We start from the raw sequence: 23,174 nt of genomic DNA on the forward strand, positions 1-23,174 counted from the left end.
ATTGGCCAGTAGGCGCGGTTTCTAAGTCCCGCCTCCTGCTGAGGGACAGGCCTGGCTGCGCGGGGTTGTAGTTTGGCTGAGGGACGGGCCCGGCGAGGAAAGGGACGCTGGTAAGGAGGAGGAGAAGGGAATGGACGTGCCTTGCCGAAGGAGAGGGGCTCCGGGGGGAGGAGTGTAGGCTACGCTGCGAGGGAAGGGAGCTGGGGGGGGGGGAGAAGTGGGGGCTGCTCCTAAGAGGAAGCGAGATTTAGGGGTGAGGGGGAACCCAGGAGTCCTGGCATCCAGCGCTCTTCCCCCCAACCCCCACCCGGCGGGAGGGAGCTTCCTGCAGATGCAAAAAGCCCCGCCGGGGTTGCCTGGATACAAAACACGTAGGGAAAGTAGTGCCGTTGCCCCTGAAACAGCCTGCTCTTGAGGGGAGTTGCCAAGCTGGAGCGGCAGCCCGGACTCCTGGGTTCTCTGAATGGAGCCCCGGGGTGTGTTGTGACTTGGAATTTCAGGGTGTTTTTTTCTGCACATGCTGAGAGTTTCTCTTCCCTCACCTTCTGCTCCCCCTTCCATTAGTAAAAGGGGGTAGGCGATTAAATAAACGTCGGTGTACGTCCGCTCTGTACTATTAAGTTAGGTGAGGAGTTTTTGAACTATCCTGCTACGTTCAGAGAATATAAAATAAGGTGGTTTAACAAGTGCCTGATAAAGACCCACCTGTTTCAAAGTGTGCTGAGTTCCATGGTTCCTTCTGTTCCTGATGCCAAGTGGGCTCAGGAGAGAGTGTGGGTCGGTGTCTCTGTGTTATCATTGATGGGAGGATTGAGTTTCACTACTGAAACTGACTTTTCTGTTTTCCTTTTATTGTAGTGTAGGAATTGAGGGAAACTCGGTAGCAACACCCAAATGCCTAGTAGCAGAGGAAACTGGCTTTCCTGTCCATTTAACATCTCTCCAGTGAGGTCAGCACCCCTGTTTTCTCAGGAGACTTGAGAAGCTGGGGGGGGGGGGGGATGCAGTTTTGTCAGATCTTTCTCCTAAATTGTGTACTATATGCCATTCTCCTGCATTATGGGCTTCCATCTTCCCTAACTGAAGGCTCTTTTGCTGAATTTAGAAGGTGTTCCTCTATGCTTTTAATGATTGGCTCAGTGGTATAAGGTGTTGGACTTTTGTCCTTTTGTTGCTACAGGTAATCTGTTGAGGGTGTTAACGTTTGAGGAAGTTGGAGAAAAAAGATTTGTGCTCTGTAACCTAGGTGCTATTCAACAACTGGCAAAACTGGCAAGTGCTTCCATTTCACTCTTCAGAGGCATTCAAAAGCTTACTACTCCTTATCTAGGTCAGAAGGGATGCACACAGTCTGTTCCATTACCATCCCTTACCATTTTAACAAGGAAGGGGTGGGTAGGTGCTTGGCAGGCATAACCTGTCACCAAAGTTGTGCAAAATCTAGCAATATAGCACCATACACATTTATTCCCTCCTGTGGCCACCATGTTCTGTTCCCCTTCTGCTGACCATTTAAGCCTAATCACTGATTCTCCTCTGGCTTTCTGCATTTTGCAAAATGCTCCAAATTCTTTGAAATCTTAAATCTTGCAGGTAGAATAATGATGAAAAAGGATTAAATGTGGGTGAATGTGCATAATACGTTCCAATAACAGGATATTGGTGACTTTGTATAATGCATTCAGTATACAGTATATTTCTGTTACTGGTGAGTAATGAATTGGCCGTTTCATGCAGATGTGTTTAATGGAGCCCACCCTTTTCCTCAGGCCTGCCAGTTCACACTCCCTTCCCCACCTGATGTTGGGGACCTTCCTTCACTTACTGCCAAGAGGTCACTGGTTCCTGAAGCAGGAAACTACGCCCACTGTAGGCTGAGGTGCCATTTCTTATCTTCTCTTGCCTAACCCAGGGAGCAGAAGCAGGGAGGAACCCTGATGATTCTGACCATCTTTCCTTTCCAAATACAGTATTCATCAGAAGAGTAAAACAAAATTGCTGAAAGGTCTCCCCACCCACCTCTGTGTTGATGTTGGTGAAGTAACACTGTCGCTCACATGCTTTCCTGCTGTGGGATGTAGCAACTGTCTGGTATAATGTACTTATAGTATTAGAAAAAGTAGGCTAGCTGGGCTCTAGCTCTGCTGATAAGGATTCAGTGGTAATTGTGGATCACAAATTGAATGTGGTCTGTTGCAAGAATAGCAAAGGATTTTCTGTGATGCACCAAGTATTCTGTCTAAGTCATTTGAAATAATACTGTGCCTTCATTTTGATCCTGTTAACATGCAGGAGTAATAGTAAATACAACCCTCTCCCACCTGCCCTTTGCTACTCTCTTCCTGTTATCTCCCTTCATATTTGTCCTCCCAGTCTTCCATAGCCATCTGGGCAGGAGCAGCCTTTATACGTGAGGTCAGTGCAGTGTCTCACACAGACAATAAAAAAGGTTAAATAGTAGTGATGGTAATAACAGCTAGTGAGGCTGCTGGTAATGGGACGCACTTCAAAGGGAAATACTTCAACTGCAATCCTAACATGGGAGAAAATCCTCTTGGACTCAAGGGGATACCGATGATGATGATGATGAAATTTGTAGCCCACCTATCTGCCTGAGTTGCCCCAGCTAAGTAAACGTACACACAGTACTGGACAACCTGGGGGATAGGTGATGACAGAAATAAAGATGTTTAAGTTATAGGGTGTGCAAGCACATGGATTTTGATGTTAAAACGAACAATTAACAGGTGGAAGTCAACCAGTAGTGTTTCTAACAGCAGGAAACAAAGGCTTTGTTAAAAACGTAGAAAGCAAATCCTTAGCTGTAAAAGCAGCAGAGATAGGAGGCTAAGTTAGCTAGTGAATTCACGGCCATCTTCACTGGAGAGTTTAAGAGGAAGTTTGGCAAGCCTCCTCTTGATTGTTTAGGCCTAGGTGAAATAATTCCTATCTTAATACAGAGGCATTACCACAAAAATCCATTTGAGGCCTCCAGTTATTCAAGGCTTAGCATTTTAACGCCTATCCTAGTCAGCTGCAGAGAAATCTCTAGTTCAGTATGGAATGTCAACAAAACTTGAGTAGGATTTATGGTTCAGATCTCTGTAGTTATCTGGCCCTCCCCAAAACTATACATTGTGCTTCAAATTTTGAAATCCTTAGGATGCTTCACACTAGTTTAAGTTTAGATGTGTTAGTATTTCAAATGATTTGTTTTATAGGTAAAGATTATAGCTTTAGGGCTTTCAGCCTTTTGCCTTCTGCATTTCTGCCAAGATGGGGCCTTGTCAGCACTTTGTCTCCTGTATGTCTGCTGTCTAGACAAATTAAAATTCAGCACCCATGAGGAGTCTTGTTTAGAGCTAATTCCATGACCTGTAAATGCCTATAGTCTTGGTGGATTTATGCTCTGGAGTGTGTGATTATATTTTTCATAATTGCTTGAAATGAGAATATTGTGAATCAGGAAGACGGGGGAGGCCCACGTTCAAATCAACGTTGAACTGTGAAGCTTACTGGGTTAACTTGGGCAAATCATCATCTTGCAGCCTGACATACCTCAAATGGGTGCTGAGAATAAAAGAGGGAGGGAGGAGTACCAGGGCTTTTTTCAGGGAGAACTCAGAGAAACTCAGTTCTGGCACCTCTCAGGTGGATGCCATTGCCACTCTAAGAGAATGAGGGAGGTTTTCATGGTGAGTTCCAGCACCCCTTTTTCTAGCACAGGGGACCATGTTTATCTCAGTGAGCCCCTTGGAGGAAAGACGGGATATGAATGTAATATTGAAACAGGGATAAGATCTTGTTCTCTGGCAGACTTTGGCAGAGAAGTCAAGGGAGACAGATGCAAGTGCAGAATAGTGTAATGATCTCTGGGAGCTGAAAATGATGGGACAAGCCAGACCACAGTGGAACTTGCAGCATAAAAGGAGACAAAATATTGCTTTGAAAATAGTTACTTTTGGCAGTGTTTGAAGGGGAAGTGTTGTTGGCAGAAGTGTTCTGACAATGCTGAAGGCTGTGCTTAGAATGTGGAATGCCTTGCCCTGTAGTTTGCTTTAGCTGTTCTTCAGTGTGGAGCACTCACAGGTTTGGCTGCGTTCCCTTGCTGTCCCACCCTCTAGGGAACACCCTGTAGCCTGTTTCTCTGCTCTGAATCAACTTGCAAAGGCCTGCTCCACCCTGATCCCAGAACAGAGGCGTCAGAGGCTTGCTCCTGCTGTGCCAGTCCCAACACTTGCACGTTCCCAGGGCCTGGTTTGGAGATGCACATAAATTAGCAGAAAGGTTAGGATCTTGTGTCCTGCTGTATTACTCAAGGGCCTTTTTGTTTAGGAGAGAGTCATGTTGTTGGACCCAAAGACTATTTTAGGGTATCTTTGTTATGTGATTTGTCTTCATTATGCAGTTTTTAATTTGGAGCAATAATTTGCCTCCTGTTAATACACAAACACTTCTAAACCAAAGTCTTGACAGTTTGACTTTTTCTTCCCAGTTATTTCTAATCTTTGGTTTACTGTATTTAAATCTTAATCTGATAGTGTTTACCTATTGGTTGTTCTTGTATCAATTAGTTGTTAACTTCCTACAGAAAGGACGGGTACTTGTATTATTCATTATAAACCTTTGTAACCCACACAAATGTGTACCTGTGTGTTATGGAGTGATGAGCAGTACTGAACATGAACCCAGACCTAAGATTTGACAGTGGCTTCTTGTACTGAATCCAGCTCTGAAATGCCCATTTCATAGCCGAAAGAGAGCAAAGCATGCTCACCTATCAAATCCTGTCATTTTTAGGGAAAGGGCAACCAAAGGGGTCAGGGGGCTGAAGCAACTCCACTACAGAGAAAGAATATAATGCTTGCTTCTTTTAATTTAGAAGAAAGATGTGTAAGGGGAGGAGACATCATAGAAGTTCATCAATCTGATGGGGGGGGAAGCATTTCCCCCCATCTCTACAGCACGCTTATTAGACAGATTCATGGAGGGCAGAGTTATCATTGACTATTAGTCATGGTTGCTGTATATTACCCTCCAGGATCAGAGGCAATATACCTCTGAGTACAAGTTGCTGAGGATCAAGCATAGAAGAGGGCTAGTGCCCTCATACCCTCATATCCTGTTTGTGGGTTTCCCAGAGGCATCTAGCTGGCCACTGTTGAAAATGGTATGTTGGACTTGATCAGTCTTTGGTCTGATCTATCAGGGCTCTTCTTGTGGTCACAGCCATTGTAATTGCTGTGTGGAATATCATGTGAGCATTTCAGGTGCCTGTTGAATATAGCCTGTGGGAGAAAGATGAGAGACAACACCCCTCTTCTTGCCCCACCCCTAAATAAACCTGGCCTGTACTGTTGTATGGCCTTGTTATTCGATTTAAAAAAAAACACATTTTAGTGGTGAGCTTCTCCCTAGTGTACTGCTTCAACATGGGAACATTGTCTTGCCTTTTAAAAATGGTGAATGTTAGAATGCTTAATCTCCCACTGTTTGCTTTTACTTCATTTTCCTTCGTTCTGAGGATGTGCTCTTCCCCTCTTGCATGCTGCAAGTGTGTTTTGCTGGGAGTCGGGGTTTAACAGCAGCAAATGGCTGTGCAACTAGACTGCTGCCCAGAGCCCGATCTCTACAACCTTAGTAGTTCATGGCAGATAATTAATATGTCCCAATTCCATTTCATAGATAAAAACGTCTTTTGGCTTATGGAGGCAGTTAAACAAGTACGCATAAACTAAGCAGCTAAAAGGTGTTTGGCCAGTATTCACCTCTGGACAATCATGGAGTGATAATATCCAGGTGATGCAACATCGACATCATCTATCTAAAATGGGATTTATTTTCTACTCATTAACCCCTTTCCCTGGTTAATAGAAAATGTGCATCATCTCTGTGAGCATTTTCTGGAGTAAGCGACATATGCAGTGGTTGACCAAGGCATCTTTAAATTACAGTTTCAATGTTAAAACAAAAAAACCCAATTCATATATAGCCTCAGTGCAGCCTGTCACTGGTAACTTCGAACAACTGGAATGTTCTCTTCAGCAGACAGCAAAATCTTGTCTCTGTGATGCAGCCTCCCAACTTGAATTCAACAATAGGCTTTCTGTGTTTCACAACATTTCAGGATCTTATAAGCCTTCAGCAAGCAAGACTAGAAACCTTTTGCTTCAGGTGAAACTCAGAAGTCAGGAGATAAAGTCAGATATAACATGGCAAAGGGATTAAATTCTAGATCCATGCTCCTATATTCCCCATTTTGTTTCCTGTTTGTGTGTCCACTCACCAAATAGATTTCCTGTAGTCAGACAACCACAAACAGAATAGGCATACATATCTAGAAAGCTTGAGCTAACTGTGACTTACTGAGATGCGGGGCAGAAAATCTTGCAAAATGGAGAACTTTCCTGTGATACGCTTCTCTGTGGAAAATTTTCCATTTCATAAGTTCATTTGTGACAACTAATGGATGTCAGTTGCAAGTAAATATTAGGTAAGATTGGCAATATCAGAGTTTGTAGCTTCATTTATAAATACAAGTTAAGCAAACATGCTAATTAGATCATTCTCTAGGGAAAATTTCCTGATGCAAACTGAAATTTCCCTATGCAAATTTGCATAGGAAAAACCACTGGAAAATTTCCAATACATTTTTTTTTTTTTTTTTTGGAAAACTTGCATTGTGACTGAGTTAATTGTACATGTTAGGAGTATGCTAGTAATTCTTCTTCTTTGGCGATCTCTCATAGCCAAGTAAGATTGTCTTCCATGAACACGGTCTTAACAGTGAGTCTGTTAGTGACTGTGGAGGTCAATTCTGGATCCACACATCCTTCCACAGTGGGGATATAGGTTTCCAGGCAGGAGTTTATCATGGTGAGAATTTCCCAAACATGCCTTCCTCTTTTAGCTTGTTTCTCATTTTTGTCCAGAGATTGTGCTTCTTCAAAGTCCTTGACACCTTTGGTAAAGGCTATTCTCTAATTGGAACGCAAGGCCAGTGTTTCCCAGTTATCAGTGCTTATACTACATTTTTAAAGATTTGCCTTGAGAGTGTCTTTAAACTTCTTTTGTTGTCCACCGGTATTTCGCTTTCCATTGTTATGTTGGGAATAGAGTAGTTGCTTTGGAAGACAATAATCAGGCATCCAAACAACATGACCAGTCTAACAAAGTTGATATTGAAGAATCATTTCTTCAAGCTGCGAGTCTTTCCCATCCCTGCCTTTAGACAGCAGTGATAGAACTAGGGTCCTTCCACATACAGAGCAGATGCTCTGCCACTGAGCTACAGCCTTCCCTTTTTTTCCAAGCAACGGCCAGTGGGATACAGAACTCCCACGGTAGTTGATTGCCGTCTCGTGCCTTTGAGTTGGAACTTGTGGCGCTTCTGTGCAAAAGCCATGATGTGGTTGGGATCTGCGTACATACATAGATTGCCTGGATAAAACCCTAGTTTCCACAACAAGGCATAACGTCCCCAAGAAACACATATCCCAAAGCCATTTGCCAAACTGAGAAATCATAGAATCATAGAATTGGAATGGAGCCAAAGGGTCTTCTAGTCCAACTCTCTGCTGCGCAGGAATATTGAAATGCTTATAAATGGGGGAAAGCTTTGTTTCTTTCCTTGCTCTTCACTCTTTTCAGGCTACCACAAGGGGTTACCACAGATATGTATGAGCAGGCAAGCCAGTAATATTTTGTTGTGGTCTTATTTGCCAGACTACTTATAAACTGAGTCTACCTGACCTGATGGCACAAATAGAGAACTGCTGTTGTCTAGTGATATTAAGTTCTATACCTGTTTCTGGTCCAGCTTCCTTTCCTCCTTGTTGGAAAAGTGCTCCCTAGAATTCAAGATAATGCGTCTTTCTAGAGGCTTGCCTGTCCTTTTCCATTTCCTTCTTTTTACCTTGTGCCCCCTCCATTTCTAGGTCCATACCTTGGGCGACTTACCCTCGCTGCTGACTGGCCACATCTCCCTCATGCCGCTTGGACTAGGCCGACGGAAGAAGGCCCCACCGCTGGTGGAGAATGAGGAAGCCGAGCCCATTCGCAGTGGCCTGGGCGGGCTGGGGGTAGGCAGCGTTGGTGTGGTTGGCGGGGCACTTCAGCCTGGCCTCCCCCCACCCCCTGCCAGTCTCCGCCCTCGACTTGTGTTCCACACCCAGCTGGCCCACGGAAGCCCCACTGGCCGGATCGAGGGCTTTACCAATGTCAAAGAACTGTATAGTAAAATTGCCGAGGCCTTTAAAATCTCACCAGCCGAGGTAGGTACAATCATCATGTTTTCCTGGGAATGCCCATTTAGTGTTGGGGATGGCATGGCTAACTCAGCTTGGGTGGGGCAGGTGCCAGGGTCAACCACAGTTTGGATTGCATGAGGCTGTGTTTAAGTAAATATCTGGGAGCTTATGCTGCAAGTCTGTCGCCAAAAGCTTCCAGGTCTCTTACCTCTAGAACTGAAGAAGCAGACTCCACTGGTGCACTTTGAGTACTATCTCTAAAAGCAGTTAGGATGCCTGTAACGTCAAGTGCTCATGCCTTCTTTCCCATTATCTAGGTGATGTTCTGCACCTTAAATACCCACAAAGTGGACATGGAAAAACTGTTGGGTGGCCAGATTGGCCTAGAGGATTTCATCTTCGCCCACACAAAGGGCCAGAGGAAGGAGGTTGAGGTGTTCAAATCTGAGGAAGCCCTGGGCCTGACCATCACAGACAACGGAGCTGGCTATGCTTTTATCAAGGTATCTTTGGGTAGGCTCAGCTTGTGCTGCTCTCCTACTGAATTCTTGCTGCTGTTGAAGGAGGGTGTATGGGGCTTCCATTTTGTGGGTGTGGTTTTTTTGTTTGGTCCACTGTGTTGCTTCCATTGTTCTTTCTAATCTATCAGCTTCAGGGAGGCTATTTTATCTTTCAGAGGTTTCTACCCAAGAGGCCACTAAGCCCAATGCTTACCCTAATCCTCATACTGTGAGCTACGAATCTTCCCTGATCTGAACCTTTCTGGGAGCTAATGTGTCTTACAGGAGCTAGGGAGTCCAACCCACCCATTCCTAACAATTACCCTTTTTTCCTTCCCACTCTGGCTGAGAATGTATTATTTTACTGTACCAAGTGATTATATAATGCACAAGGCCCCCTAACACACCTGCTGGCCTTTTCTACATGAAACATGATAACCAGGTTATCTTCTAGGGTCTGAACAGAAAAATCCTGATAAACCAAGTAGTCTAGAAATGCTAAGCATTTGGGGTGGGGGTTTTTAAGGAAAAAAAGATGACCACAGAGCCTAGGGCTTGCCAATCAGAAGGTCAGTGGTTTGAATCCCCGCGACGGGGTAAGCTCCCATTGTTCAGTCCCAGCTCCTGCCCACCTAGCAGTTCGAAAGCACGTCAAAGTGCAAGTAGATAAATAGGTACCGCTTTGGCGGGAAGGTAAATGGCGTTTCCGTGCGCTGCTCTGGTTTGCCAGAAGCGGCTTAATCATGCTGGCCACATGACCCGGAAGCTGTCTGGCTCCCTTGGCCTATAGAGCAAGATGAGCGCGCAACCCCAGAGTCATTTGCGACTGGACCTAACAGTCAGGGGTACCTTTACCTAAGAAGGTTATGATACAGAAATTTTTAGTTATATAAAAGTTTGAGGAAGCAGATAAGAATTTCTTTTATAGATGCTTTGGGGCACCCAGTTAAATTAATTGTAAGTAGATTTAAGTGAGAGAAGAAAATGATACAGATCATTCATTCAGTTTGCTGTCACAAGATAGGCTGATGGCCACTGTCTTGGATGGCTTTAAAATGAGATAGGACAACCCAAGTCTGTTAGCCACAATAGCAAAATGGAACCTCCAGTTACTGAGGCAGTGTATCCTTGAATATCAGTTGATAGAGCTAACAAAGGTTTATTACTATTATAGTTGGAAAAGAAGATGTACTAGGTAAATCTTTGCTCTTGTCCAGCATTTGTGTTCTTACTTTCTTTAAAGTCTGTGCTAAAATTATTTGAGTAATAAGATAAGAAACCATAAATTCTGCTATGTGGAAATATATTCAATCTAACTGAATTAATATACTTATTTACATAGTGGACAAGTTAGCACATAATGCTTATGGTTTATAAAAGCATGGATTAGCATTATGTGTGAATCCTGCTCAGTGGCTTAACAGTAGTTCATTTACTGCCAACATACCATGAGCTAGATGAAACTATAGTTGGTTTGGTTTGAGTTACAGATAGGTAGCCGTGTTGGTCTGCCAGTCAAAACAAAAAAAATTCCTTCCAGTAGCACCTTAAAGACCAACTAAGTCAGTTCTTGGTATGAGCTTTCGTGTGCATGCACACTTCTTCAGGTTTGGTTTGGTTTGCAAACCTTAGTTCGCTGTTACTTTTTTAAAAAAATAATTCATTTTTCAAAAATTTACAAACAGACACATACATCCAGTACAATTACATATTTGACTCCCCCCCTTTTGTGGTTTCTTAATTTTAGTTTTTTACACTGCATTTTTTACACTGCATTTTCTACTTTATTCCATTTTTATGATAATCTTCTGTTTTTTTCAATAATATTTTTAACTGCTTGTTTTAAGTCAATCCTACAAATGAACTTACTTGCATACCTATATTTTTCAAATATTCAACAAATTTTCCCCAGTACTACAGAATATAGAAGCTTGTCCACCTGACTACACTAACCCAACCCCACTCCATTTTCTAACTACCAGTAGAATAGTTATTCTGTTCTTCCTTCTTTAAAAGTGCATGTGGTGTTGTTGCTGTTTTTGTGTGTATGTGATTCCTCAGATTCTGCAGGAATATTAGATTCCACTTTTCAGGTTATATGTTCCTAGACGCTTGGAACAGAGCTATACCTCTGATGCAAGAGCCTCAATCCTCTTTGTACCCTTGCTTATGTTCCCTTCGTACAGTTGGTTCATAAACTAGGGATTAGCTAGTTACATTCTGGAAAATACTGGAGCCTGCTCTACTTTCACAGTTCTAAGCATGTGCAAGAGCATGAGATTGCAACACTCATTCTCTCCTGGAGTAGATAAGTTTAGACCACCTGCCACATGGCCCTGTTCCAGCTTTCTCGCGGAAAATAAGTTGTGGCTCTGCTTGAGATGGGTGTTTTCTCTTGGAGTGGTTGGAACTTCCTGGGAGCATCACAACCTGTGCTTTCTCAAGGAGGTGTAAAGGAGCTGTAAGACTAGTGGCAGTTTGGTATCTTTGGATAGAGAAGGAAATATTCACGTGGCATTGGGCAGAGCTGCCACAGTACATGCTATGTAGTTAATAAACAGTTGTTGCTGTCTCCACCCAGGGTTCATCAGCTTCTCAGTCCTGGAGGAAGTGACTGTGTATTATCACTAGATGATCTGAGGGAGTCCCTGCCCTTTTAAAAACATCACAACACTGCAGTGTTTGTTTTTAATGTGAAGGTTTGCTGTTGCACTTCTTTAAGCAGCTTTAAAACAGAAATTTGTTCACCATTACCTAAATACCCTGTAAAACAGTATTTAGACCTCTCCAGGCCAGTACTGGCCTGCTTTGGTTTCAGAAGCAGTCAGAGTCTGTTCTCCTTAGCAATACTTTCCCTTGTTCTAGTCTCCTCCCCCTTTTCTACTTCTCTTCAGGAGGCTACACTTCCTAATAGGTTCCTTATATCATTAATCACGTGCAACCCCTCTCCATGCTTAATCCAGAGTGATTCTGCTGCACACTTCCACACGCAGTACAAACATGCACAGGCAATGTCTCACACTTGGTTTGTAGTTCTGGGCATTCTCCACTCTTGCAAGGCAAAATCTGCAAGGAAAGGAATGCTGCCACCCTGTTGCAGTGCAATGCAGGCAGTCTGTCTAGGAACCATGGATCAGAGAAGAGATAGACTTAGGGTGCTTATTACCTGCAGGTTTGTGTGAAGAAGGCTCTTATTCCTTGGGCTTGATGTGTGGGTTATTAGGTGATCCAGAAGCACTATTCCTTTTTCTAAACTGCTTCCAGAAGTATAACTTTGCTTGGTGAGGTGGGGTTATACCTCCTTCCAAGGTATTTGACAATTGCTTCTGCTGGAAACAGGATGCCAGACTGGTTAGGCTACTGTTTGCATCCACCATGAGTCAATTAAATATATAAGTGTAATTATGAGTCACAATCCTCAGGGAAAAAAGCTGCAGGTTCAGCACTGGAGCAGAATGGAGCAGGGTGAGCATTGTATGTACATAGTTTAGGGCTGTGGTGGATCCCAAGGCTGAAAGGTCGTGAGACAGGGGAGTTAAAACATGCTGAACACAAAGTTGGGCTTCTTACTCCTCAGAGGTACATGGTCTTCTCTACTCAGAGGCCTGACAGTAGAGATTTCCCCACATGCTTAAAAGGCATGTGATGCATGTGGCAAAATACACACCAAGGAATTGGTCTTGGCACACAAGTTGTCTGGTCATAACCAGGTGTTAGAAAAACATCAGTGAAAATGATTCTGCCATTGGCTTGCTTTATTATGAGCTTCACTCTTCCTCTCTCTCACTAACTTGCTTTCTTCCCTGTAGAAATGCTGACAGTTGTCCATCATAAAGGTAGAAGCTAGAATGGATGAGTGAGCCTAGGTCAGCTTAGAGTTAGAGCCTGCCTCTATTGCCATATAGTTTGTCACTTGATTTCTGGACACAGTGTCTTCTTGAGGTGGGAAGGTTGGAAGTGTCAGGAAATGGTTGGGTCTGTATTTGCATCTTGACTGACTGTTCCCATCTGTTGTTGGCAGAGAATCAAGGAAGGGAGTGTTATTGACCGGATCCAAGTCATCAATGTGGGGGACATGATCGAGTCTATCAATGGACAGAGTCTTATCGGCTGCCGGCATTATGAGGTCGCCAAAATGCTCAAGGACCTGCCCAAAGGCCGCACTTTCACACTGAAGCTTACTGAGCCTCGGAAGGCTTTTGGTAAGTGTATTCTGCACACTCTGAATTGCTGGGAAGTATGGGGGGGGAGATAAAAATACATCATTCAAGAAATGGGGAGTTGGCAGCCTGCTGTTTCTCAAAGCAACCGTAGCTGAACTTTATTTTCACAAGACTAGAGGTAATTGAGGTGGCATTTGCCCTCTTTTAGACTCTGCCCTTCTGGTTACTGATAGGAGATTCAGTTAGTCCCGGGGGCATGTTTCCATTACAAGCCAATCCACAAGTTAAAGGGGAGGTAAAACTAGGGACTCCATAATTGCTGGAGGAAAATCTGTGCCTTCCCTTGCTTGAGGACAGCAATTTCTTAGACTGCCTCTCAGTTATGATAACCTGGGGCGGGACATCTTTTTTGCTCAAGGGCCGCAACATTCCCTCTTCACCAACCCTCTGTACACCAGCCATGGGCATCACCATCCCACAGACTGTTGCATGTAATCTTCCATGCATGCAGTTCTCAAGCAAAATGTCAAGGGTACTTCAGCTAACCTGTTGATGTCTTACTTTACAATAAGGTGACAGGTGCAGATTAGGCATAGAAAATGAAGGTGCAAGCTAATATCTGGCTTTGCCCTCGGTATTGCATCAAGTTAAAAAGAATTTGATTACCTTTGTACTGGAGCTTTAAAGCCAATTTCCATATCAGATTCCCAGCCAAAAGTAAGGGTATATCTGACTTCGTTTTCAAGAGCACAGCATGAATAACATTTGTACACTTTGGCTAATGACACAGACTTGTCTTTTGGCTTTCCCTGTGGCAATCAATGATTCTTTCAGTGGCATACATTCCAAACACTTTCTTCAGGAACTCACACATTGGAGTAGGAAAAAGGATCTAAGTTTCTACGATGCACACGTTTAAGAGTAGAAAATTCATCAAAGAGAACCTCGGGTTTCTGTGCACCTTTTATAGGCAGGTTTATAGACTCTTCCTCAAAGGAAGAAGTGTTTTAATACTTGGCAACCACCTGGTGTAATAGGAGAAGGTTGACAAAGGGTGTGTTTGAATTTTCTACTTGCAGCAGGCTGGTTTCCTGTTAGCTTCTAAACTGAACTTTGAGCAAAACATGGTTTACATTTTGCTCATGACATGCAAGACAAAATTGTAAGTTTTGCACCCTATACAGACACACAGAGAAGTTTCCATGATGTGTATGAGCCTAGCTGAGGGAAACACTGAACCTTTCTTCTATTCAAAATGCAGTTTGTTTGTGTCAAAGAATTAGCGAAGAGGATGGGCTCTGTTTCAGTTGGGAGCAGACTCACCTGAGCTTAGAATTAAGGGAAGTTTGCCCTCTTGCAGTGTGTGCTATTTTTGAAGGTGTACTCTATGTCTGTCTTCAACTTCCTGAGGACCTTTTTAAAAGAAAAAAGGGATAAAAGCAATTTTCTATTTCTTATGGATGGGTGGCTATTCTCAATAATGTGTGGATCACACCTGCTGAAATCTAAATCAAGATAGGTGGCAGAATAAGATTTTGAGTAGCTGGAGAGGACTTTGATGCCCTGCCTCCTCTTCCTCCTCCTCTTCTCTCTTCCTCCTCTCCCCATCCCCTGCCACTCCAAATGACTATCAAATCCAGAATACATTGTGCAAGATTGCATTATTTATACAGCCCATTTTTCTTGCCAAAGAATTTAAATTGTGTGCAAGCAGAATTATTTTTCAAGTGCTGTGAGTGCATACAGCCCAGAAAATAAGTTTATTTATTTAATATATTTTTATTAATTTTTCAAATTTTACATTTCAAATTAAACATCTTTTATTATACCATACATTCATTGACTTCTCTCTCTCTCTCTCTCTCTCTCTCTCTCTCTCCCTCCCTCCCTCCCTCCCTCCCTCCCTCCCTCCCTCCTTCCAAGGGTCATTTAACACCATTCCTACATATTTTGATCTATCCATCTAATTCTATTTCCCTCTCTTACATTGTTTCAATATATATTATACTGTTGAATTTACTGTAATACTGCCAGTGTTTTCAACTGTACACAATTGTTTTCAATATACTCGACAAAAATTTTCCACTCCTCTTTAAATACCTATTCTTCGTGCTCCCTTATTCTACTTATTAGACTGCTAACTGCATATTCTATCATCATAAGTTGCTAGTCCTCCCTCACTTTCCATTTTGGGGCTAGCAAAATCCGAGCCACTGTTGTTACATATATAAATATTTTTTTCCTGACTCTTGGAAACCTCTGTCTGAACAATTCCTAAGAGAAATGCTTCTGTTTCGGGCGGGGGGGGGGGGAGTTGTTTTGAACATTTTTTTATCTCATTGTATATCATTTCCCAATATACTTTTAACTTTTTTGCTTGCCCACCACATATGGAAAAAAAGTTCCTTCTCTTTCTTTACATTTCCAACACAAATCAGATTCTGCATTATACATCTTAGCCCGTCTACTCAGAGTTAAATACCATCTATGGATCATTTTCATATAGTTCTCTTTCAGTGTGTAGCATGCAGTAAATTTCAAATCATTCTTCCAAAGTTTCTCCCAGAGGTTTAGTTTTATATTGTACCCTATATATCCATTGCCCAATGGGTCATTGACGCTTTAACCACCTCGTCTTTTGTTTCCCACTCCAATAATAATTTATACATTTTAGATAGTAGTTTTTCCTTATTCAGCAATAACTCTCTTTCAAATTGTGAGCTTTCGTCCAAAAAGCCATTTTTCTTATTTGATGATACTGTACTGTAACCCAATCAGTAACTTGGCTCCTTACTTCTTCCATTGGTTTCAATCTGGGTTCTCTCCCCGAAAATTCCAACAAGTCTCAAAAGGACTCCCACCGTCTATCCATATTTATTGTCTTAATTGTAATTGCTTTGGTTGGTGATAACCATAAGGGTGTTTTTCTTTACAACAAATTTTTACATTTCTACCAGACTCTATACAAATTTCTCCCAATGACATGGTTCATGAAACTTTTATATATTTTGGCTTTCCCATCCCAGAGACATGCATGCCAGCCAAATTTCATATTGTGAAACAAGATAACGATAAGAAAAGAAGTTTATGGCACTGGTTGACAGTTGTGCTGTAACGCAGCCAACAGATGTCGCTGGTGCTACAGCACCAGCCTTGCATGGTCTTCAGCAGACTGAACATCCTATTTTTGTAGAAAGGACTTATTCAAATTAGCTGTGGCCTCATGCCCAGGCAGTTGTTTGTAATTGACCTAATTTGCACATTGGTTTCATGAGCATGGTGAAGGATTAAGCCACAGCTGAGACATAAATTGCACTGATTCTGTGCACTGATTTTGTATTAACAAAACAAAACATGGGATACTTTTCAGTAAAGTTCTTCAGAAAATGAGTAAGTTTGGGCTTCATATTACCTGCCTCCTTTCATCTTTACTTATCTTGAGCAGCTACTGCTTTCAAATATCTCTTCCAACTATATTATTATTTATTAGGCTTATATCTTCACCTCCCTCCCAAAGGAACCCAGGGTGGCAAATAAAAAATAGTTTAAAACACCTACTCTCGCAGCTCATAATTTCAGGGTTGACACTATCTTTTAGTCATAAAATGCCTGTGTAAAAAGGAACGTTTCTAAAATTCCTCCTGAAAATTAATAATGAAGGAGGCAGTTGCACCTTCCTGGGGAGAGCATTCCACAAATGAGGAACCACCACTGAGAAGGCCCAGTTATGAGTCTCTGCCAATCCCCACTGGTGACACTGTCGATCGTAGTCTCAATATGGTTGGTAATTGAAGGTGCTTTTTTTAGGTACTTGGGTTCCAAGCTGTTTAAGGCTTTGAATGCTAGTATGTTAGACCTGGTAGTTCACACACAGCCCCATGGTCCCATCAGGCTAACCCACTTACCAACCCGATAGCCACGTTCTGCATGAGCTGCAGCCTCCAGATCATCTTCAGGGGCTGCCCCACATAGAGCTTATTGCAGTAGTCAAGCGGTTGGTCACTAAAAATGGATATCTGCAGTTTTCAGGATTCTAACAAGCTTGCACAAATGTGGCACAGGAGCTTCATTAAGCACCTGCACCATATAATTTACATTATGGTTGAGGGAGTTTTCACATGTGCAGTTCTGGGATTTGGAATGTGCTGGCAAAACCTGGATATACATTTAGTTTAAAATCTCTCTCACATGCATTAACAAAATATATACTGCACACAAGTAACTTCGGTATTGGGAGAAAAGCCCTGGAGAGGCAGCTCTCGTTTGAAATTGTGGTGCTGCAGTCTTCTCTCGCCAGCAGAGGTCAGGGTGGCACCAGTTCAATAGAATTCTCTACCCTAAGCCAAATCTCTCCTGGGTGGAAAAAACTCTTTTTACACATCCTCTTCCTAGGCAAACAGAGAGGGTGGCCCTTGCCATGTAGTAAGGTGGAATAGCTAGCTTTGGGAGAGCAGGACTGGTATCTGAATGGAGCAGCAATTTTTCTCAGTGTTGGCTCAAGTGAGCGCAGAGAGGGGTGGGTTTCCCTTCTCTATCCAGAAGCTTTCCTAGGTCTCTAGAGGAGGAATCCTGCACTTAGTCAGTATAAAATGGGAAGGTTATCCATGATGGGGAGGGAGAAGCAGGATAGTTTTAAGTGACCCAGAGGAGAACTGAGGAAGTGTGAGGTTTGTGGAGCAAAACCTGGGGCTGGACTTCCCTGACCCTTGAGAGAAGATGGGCAGGAAGCTCCATGTCGAATACACAAAGCTCAGTTTTTCATTTTATCTCCTGCATGGCGAAGACTCCTGCTCTTAACAACTGTGTTCTGGGTAGGATCCAGCTCCCTTTTGGTCAGAGCCTTCCTTGTGCTGTCATTATATTCCTCTGTGGCTGGTGCATTAGGCTGGTTGCCATACAGGATGTCTTTGAATCCTGGTACTAAGTAACCTCCCTGCGCCTGTAGTGTTCTACTTAGCAGAGAGAGCCTAAGATCACATTGCTGGGTAATAACCGCACCTTGGATTTCTGTGTCTGCGGTGCATCCGCTATGCTTAATGCTTCTTCGTGTTACCCAGAATAGGTCACGAGCAGTTCCAGTTTCTAAATGCATTGCAACCCCTGCTGTGTTTGCAGCACAGCTTATCCATCATTTCAGTCTGCCTCTGCCACTGCAAGTTTCTTCCTCCTTGAGTGACTCACCAGACAGTTCTGGGAAGGATGATTTTCCACTTTCCAAGTTATTCCTTCCTTGGCTGTGGCTGTTGTGTGTGTGTTTGTTCTTCACTTTCATCTCCTCTGCTGGATTAATATTTGTTAGTGCTTCAGGAATGGTCGCACTGATTCCCTCCTCTCCATCATGCAATGCTTGGATGTGAATGCTGTTCTTTGCTAAGCTGGCTGGCCAGCGGGGGGTGAGGAGAAGAAACACAGAGAAAGAGAGAAACAGAATTAGCACTTTTCCAGTGGAACAATTTTTCCTGTTAATTTTTGGAACCACCAAGTCATCCCAAAATGGGGTTCCATTTATTGCCTAGACACTGGATCATTTTGAAAGCAACCAATGTTGCTCTTTAACCTGCACAGGTATTTGGCAGGTTAGGAGAGCTGAGCTGTGGAATGATTCATTGGTTCCAGAAACAGGGCCTTTGCTTTTGGGATTTGCCAGTGAGATAGCAACTTGGTTCCAACAACTTGGAACCATAGCGAACAAACCGGTTCTTCTTCCCAGTAAGCCTTGGTGCAAGCCAATACTTGCATAGTCCCTAAAAGAGCCTCATTTGAATGTCTGTTAGCTCCTCTCTCAGCCTGCCTTAGGACAGTGACATTTTATTTTGCTCTTCTTTCTTGCTTTGCTGACCGTTTAGATGAAGAGTTTATGGAGAACTAGAAAATTTGACTGCTATCTTGTGATACTTTGCTTGGCCTAATAAAGGTATTGCATTAATAAGGATTTTGGAATTTTTCTTCAGTACAGCATTGCTACCTATACTTCTTCGGAGAGACATATCAGTTACCATTTGAACTCATTTTGTTGTCTGCCTTCACATAACTGTATGAGTTAGGGCATAAACTCTTTGATAACCAGCCACATGTCCAGAAAATATATATTTTACAATAATAACACCAAAGTATTTTTGCTGCAGATAATAAACCGACAGCAAAGTTACTGTAAAGATGGCCTAATAGTATGAATAAGCTCCAGCAAAATTTCATATCCTGACATCTTTATAACTTTCCCCCTAATACTTCTGGGATCTACTTGTTTTGAATTTAATGTTGTAAGAGAAATAAACAGGCCACTGACTAGCATTTCGATGTAAAAAAAATGGCCATTAAAAAAATTATCCAGGTGCCAATTTTTGATGCAGTCGAATGTGTTAGCTGGACCCTTGGTTATGGCTTGGTCTACATTGTGGAATTTTTCATTTCTCTACCAGTATGTGGGACTATACGGTCCTCATGGGCCCACCCTGAAGCAGAGGTCTCTTTCCCAGAAATCCACAAGTGTTCTTTCCACTCATGCCGTAAACCGATTTGAGCTATTGCCTGCTAACTGCCAGGTTCCATCCTTAAACACTTTCATCAATCTCACATCACATATTTGTTTAGACATTGACCCTTTATGTTGGAGCAATGAAAGAATCTCCTGGAGCTGCACTTCCCTTGCTCTTTATCTTTCTAGTTGGTATTTTTGGTAAAGGCCAATTACTGCAGTCCTCTTGCTATAACAGAGATATGATGGAGGGGGCACTGCTAGAATTGTCCCTAGGCGAATAAAATGGGGGTTCAGGGTGAGCAGTCTTAGTCTTGGGAAATCAATACTTTCTCTCCATGCCCTCGTTCTTTGTGTGCACTTTGGTCCTACTGCTTTTCTGTTCCTTTTCATTGGTATTTTAGCTGGCTGTTTAATGCGCGGTCTACATTGATGGGCTCCTCTAAATTGCTGTGTGTATGTCCCCACCCCACCCCTTTCAGATTAGCTATTTCACTGGATCTCATTGCTCTTCAGAATGAAGGTGATGAAAAAGTTGTTGACGTCTGGACACCTAGCCAAGTCTAAAGGCAGGGGCCAGCCAAGAATGCTATGAGGCTTTGTCGCCCAGTTAGGGTTGTATCATTCCTTGGAATGTCCCCACAATGGAGCTGAAAGGGCAGAGGCAGGAAACCTACAAAGAACAGGGCCAGGAACATCTGGGGATAGTACCCAGCTTCTGGCCAAACACATGTCCCTGCCAGACCAGATAGAACAACCGAGCATTTTATGTGTACTGCTTCTGTCTATGCATTCCCAGCTCCGCCGTAGGGAGCTGTAAGCAGACTCTCAGCAGTTGAGGAGGCCCATGTAGGGTCTGTGTATAACCTCATGCTGGCTGCATGAAGCAGTGGAATTGGACCTGAGTGAATGTTGTTTTTCCCTATTTTGTGTGTGTATGTGTTAGAAACTGTTGCTTATAAATTATGGGTAGGAGAGCAGTCTGTGTAAATCCTTTGCCCTTTCCTTCTTAACCGAGAGCACCTCTTCTCTGCGGCCAAGTGTACTCCTTAGGAAGGGAATGCAAAGCAAGAGCCGCTGCAGCAGAGGAAAACTCATTCTCGTGTCTGTCCCCATGTGAAAGCCAGTGGGGCAGTTTGGAGACCACAGCTCCTGTGCAAGTCTGCCCTAGCATCATAAAACGCAGGGAGGCAGGATATAGAGAGAGGTCCCATTGCTAGGTCTGCATCCTGGTCTTTCCTACAGGCAGCATGTCGGTTCTCAAAGTTGGTGTTCAAGGTTAGCCTTGCCAGTTATTGTCTGTCGCGTGGCTCTTTAATTGTGCCATACGTTTGAGCTCAGCCCGAGCCCATCACAATGTCTAAGGGCAGTCTGCCGCCAAAATACAGCCTTTTCTGATCTTAAACCTGGCACAGCCGCAGCCCATAATGTGCTAATTTGCACTTGGAGGATAGTGGAATGCTGGAGGGATCTGAGGGTGGGTGTGCTGGAGGCTTGGAGGAGCCAGGCAGCTGCTGCTGGGGATGGTGCCAGGATGTCGTGAGCAGGCAGTTGTTTTTCTCTGGATACTGAACTCTGCAAACCCCAGCTTGCTGGACATGGGGCTCCTCTGTCCTTGTTAACTAGAGAGCGGTTGCCTAGATTGTACAATTTGTACCATGCCTCCTTGCAGCTCTGACATTGGGATTATGTGATAAGGCAAAGGAGAAGGCTGACTTCACTGATGGCAGGGGCAGAGTATTGGGTTCCTCTTTGTGCAGTTTGCCAATTGATCTGTAGAGCCTATTCCCAATCAACATGTCTGTCGATACAATCAAGAAGTATAGTTTCAGAAAAGCACTATTAATCTGTCTTGCCAGTGCCACTGCCACCTTAGGGTGGCCGGGCTGATGCACCATGAGGAGCCAAGGCCACTGGAGATGAGGCACCTCAGGAAAATGCGTATCGGCCATCTGGCATTACATGTCTTTAGCTGCCCCTGGAGAAAACTCTGGTTATAATTACAGACAACACCACAGCTGTGTGCACATAAACAAGGAAGGAGCACATGTGTGTGTTGTGGAACAACCTGGCAGGTCCTTGGGAGCAGTGTATTGAAGTACCGGATGAATCACGTCAATGTGACACGAGCACGAAGTGTGCTGATGTATGTGGCAAAAAGGGAGGAGTTACTTTCTGGAAGAGAAGAATACTGGCCTGTGCAATCTCCCTCTAGTTTTAGAGAAGGATCTCAGTTTGGTGATGGACCACACGATATGCCTGCTTGGGCATCTCCAATGAGGGCTGGGAAGGACCGTGGTTTGCAGCCTTGGAAAACCTCCTCTCAGCCAGCCTGGATCATGGTGAAGAACCAGCAGCCTGCAATGCAGATGTTTCCAGCAAAGTCTTTGTGACCACATAGGGGTGTGTGATATTTGAGGAGTTGGTAAGAATGGCTCATTCTGCCTTGCCCATTTATGGCATTTGCCCATTTGTGTGGCCATTAGGAAGAAAAAGTCTCATTAACACAAATTGGATCTTTTATAAGCCAAATTCCTATACAAGGGAAGAGACAGAAGCATGGAGTGGAGATAGCTCAGGAGGGAGATCTACATGACTGAGTATGGCTGATCAAAAGTACCGTATTTTTCGCCCTATAGGACGCACCGGCCCATAGGACGCACCTAGTTTTTTGGGGGGGAAATCAAGGGAAAAAAATTTTTTCCCGCCCAGGTTTGCGCAGCCATCCCCAAGCTAGAAGAGGGAGACGGAGCGCTCCGTCTCCCTCTTCTGCCTTCAGGGACAGCTTCTCTAGCCTCCGTGGGGCAGCGGCTTGCCCTGCTGTCCCCCGAGCTGGTGGGGCTGGTGATGGGGAGAAGCTTGCTTCTCCCCCCCCCCCGCCCGCCAGCCTCCAGACCAGGTCCGGGCATAGCGGGGTGGCAGCGCTCCGCCTCCCTGCTATCCCCCGAGCTTGTGGGGCTGGGGGGGGGAAGCAAGCTTGCTTCTCCCCATCGCCAGCCTCCAGATCAGGTCGGGGAATAGCGGGGTGGCGGCACTCCGCCTCCCCGCTATCCCCCGAGCTTGTGGGGCTGGCGATGGGGAGAAGTAAGCTTGCTTCTCCCCCCCCCCGCCAGCCCCCAGATCACGTCGGGGCATAGCGGGGTGGCGGCGCTCTGCCTCCCCGCTATCCCCCAAGCTTGTGGGGCTGGTGGGGGGGAGAAGCAAGCTTGCTTCTCCCCCCCCCCCCGCCAGCCTCCAGACCAGGTTGGGGAATAGCGGGGTGGCGGCGCTGCGCCTCCCTGCTGTCCCCCGAGCTTGTGGGCTGCAGGCTGCTGCCCGCAAGCCTTGCGAGCCCGCGGGACCTCCCGCCAGGCTTGCAAGGCTTGCGGATAGCTTTCTGAAGCCTGGAGAGCGAGAGGGGTCGGTGCGCACCGACCCCTCTCGCTCTCCAGGCTTCAGCGAAAGCCTGCATTCGCCCCATAGGACGCACACGCATTTCCCCTGCATTTTTGGAGGGGAAAAAGTGCGTCCTATAGGGCGAAAAATACGGTAGGTTTGGCTTTGGCTTTGGCTCTGCCAACATTTGGCTTTGGAATGCAGCTCCACAAGATTACCCAAAGGCTGGCTATACAGCCTTTGACCTTAAAAATGCTCCTTGCTCATGGTGTGGACACTTCTGAGCTTGATAGACCAACCTGCTGCCATCTGTATGTTTTGAGCTGCAGCTCCCACGGCATGAGCCCTGGCCAGTGGTCAGGGATTATGGGAATTGTAGTCCAAAACATGGTGAGCACCAATTTAGGGAAGG

At 44.4% G+C, this 23,174-nt stretch overlaps 1 protein-coding gene across 1 annotated transcript in view; it reads left to right on the plus strand.

Moving 5' to 3' along the window:
* The window catches only part of GIPC1 (GIPC PDZ domain containing family member 1), a 34,225-nt gene that overhangs the window by 286 nt on the left and 10,765 nt on the right, over positions 1-23,174 (plus strand). The window contains exons 2-4 of the mRNA XM_083726070.1: positions 7,938-8,273; positions 8,567-8,752; positions 12,771-12,951. Coding sequence (XP_083582196.1) covers positions 7,938-8,273; positions 8,567-8,752; positions 12,771-12,951 — 703 coding nt within the window. The remainder of the gene's footprint in view (positions 1-7,937; positions 8,274-8,566; positions 8,753-12,770; positions 12,952-23,174) is intronic.

Source organism: Podarcis gaigeae, assembly GCF_964106915.1.
Source record: "Podarcis gaigeae genome assembly, chromosome: 2".
In the NCBI taxonomy this organism is placed as follows: domain Eukaryota; kingdom Metazoa; phylum Chordata; class Lepidosauria; order Squamata; family Lacertidae; genus Podarcis; species Podarcis gaigeae.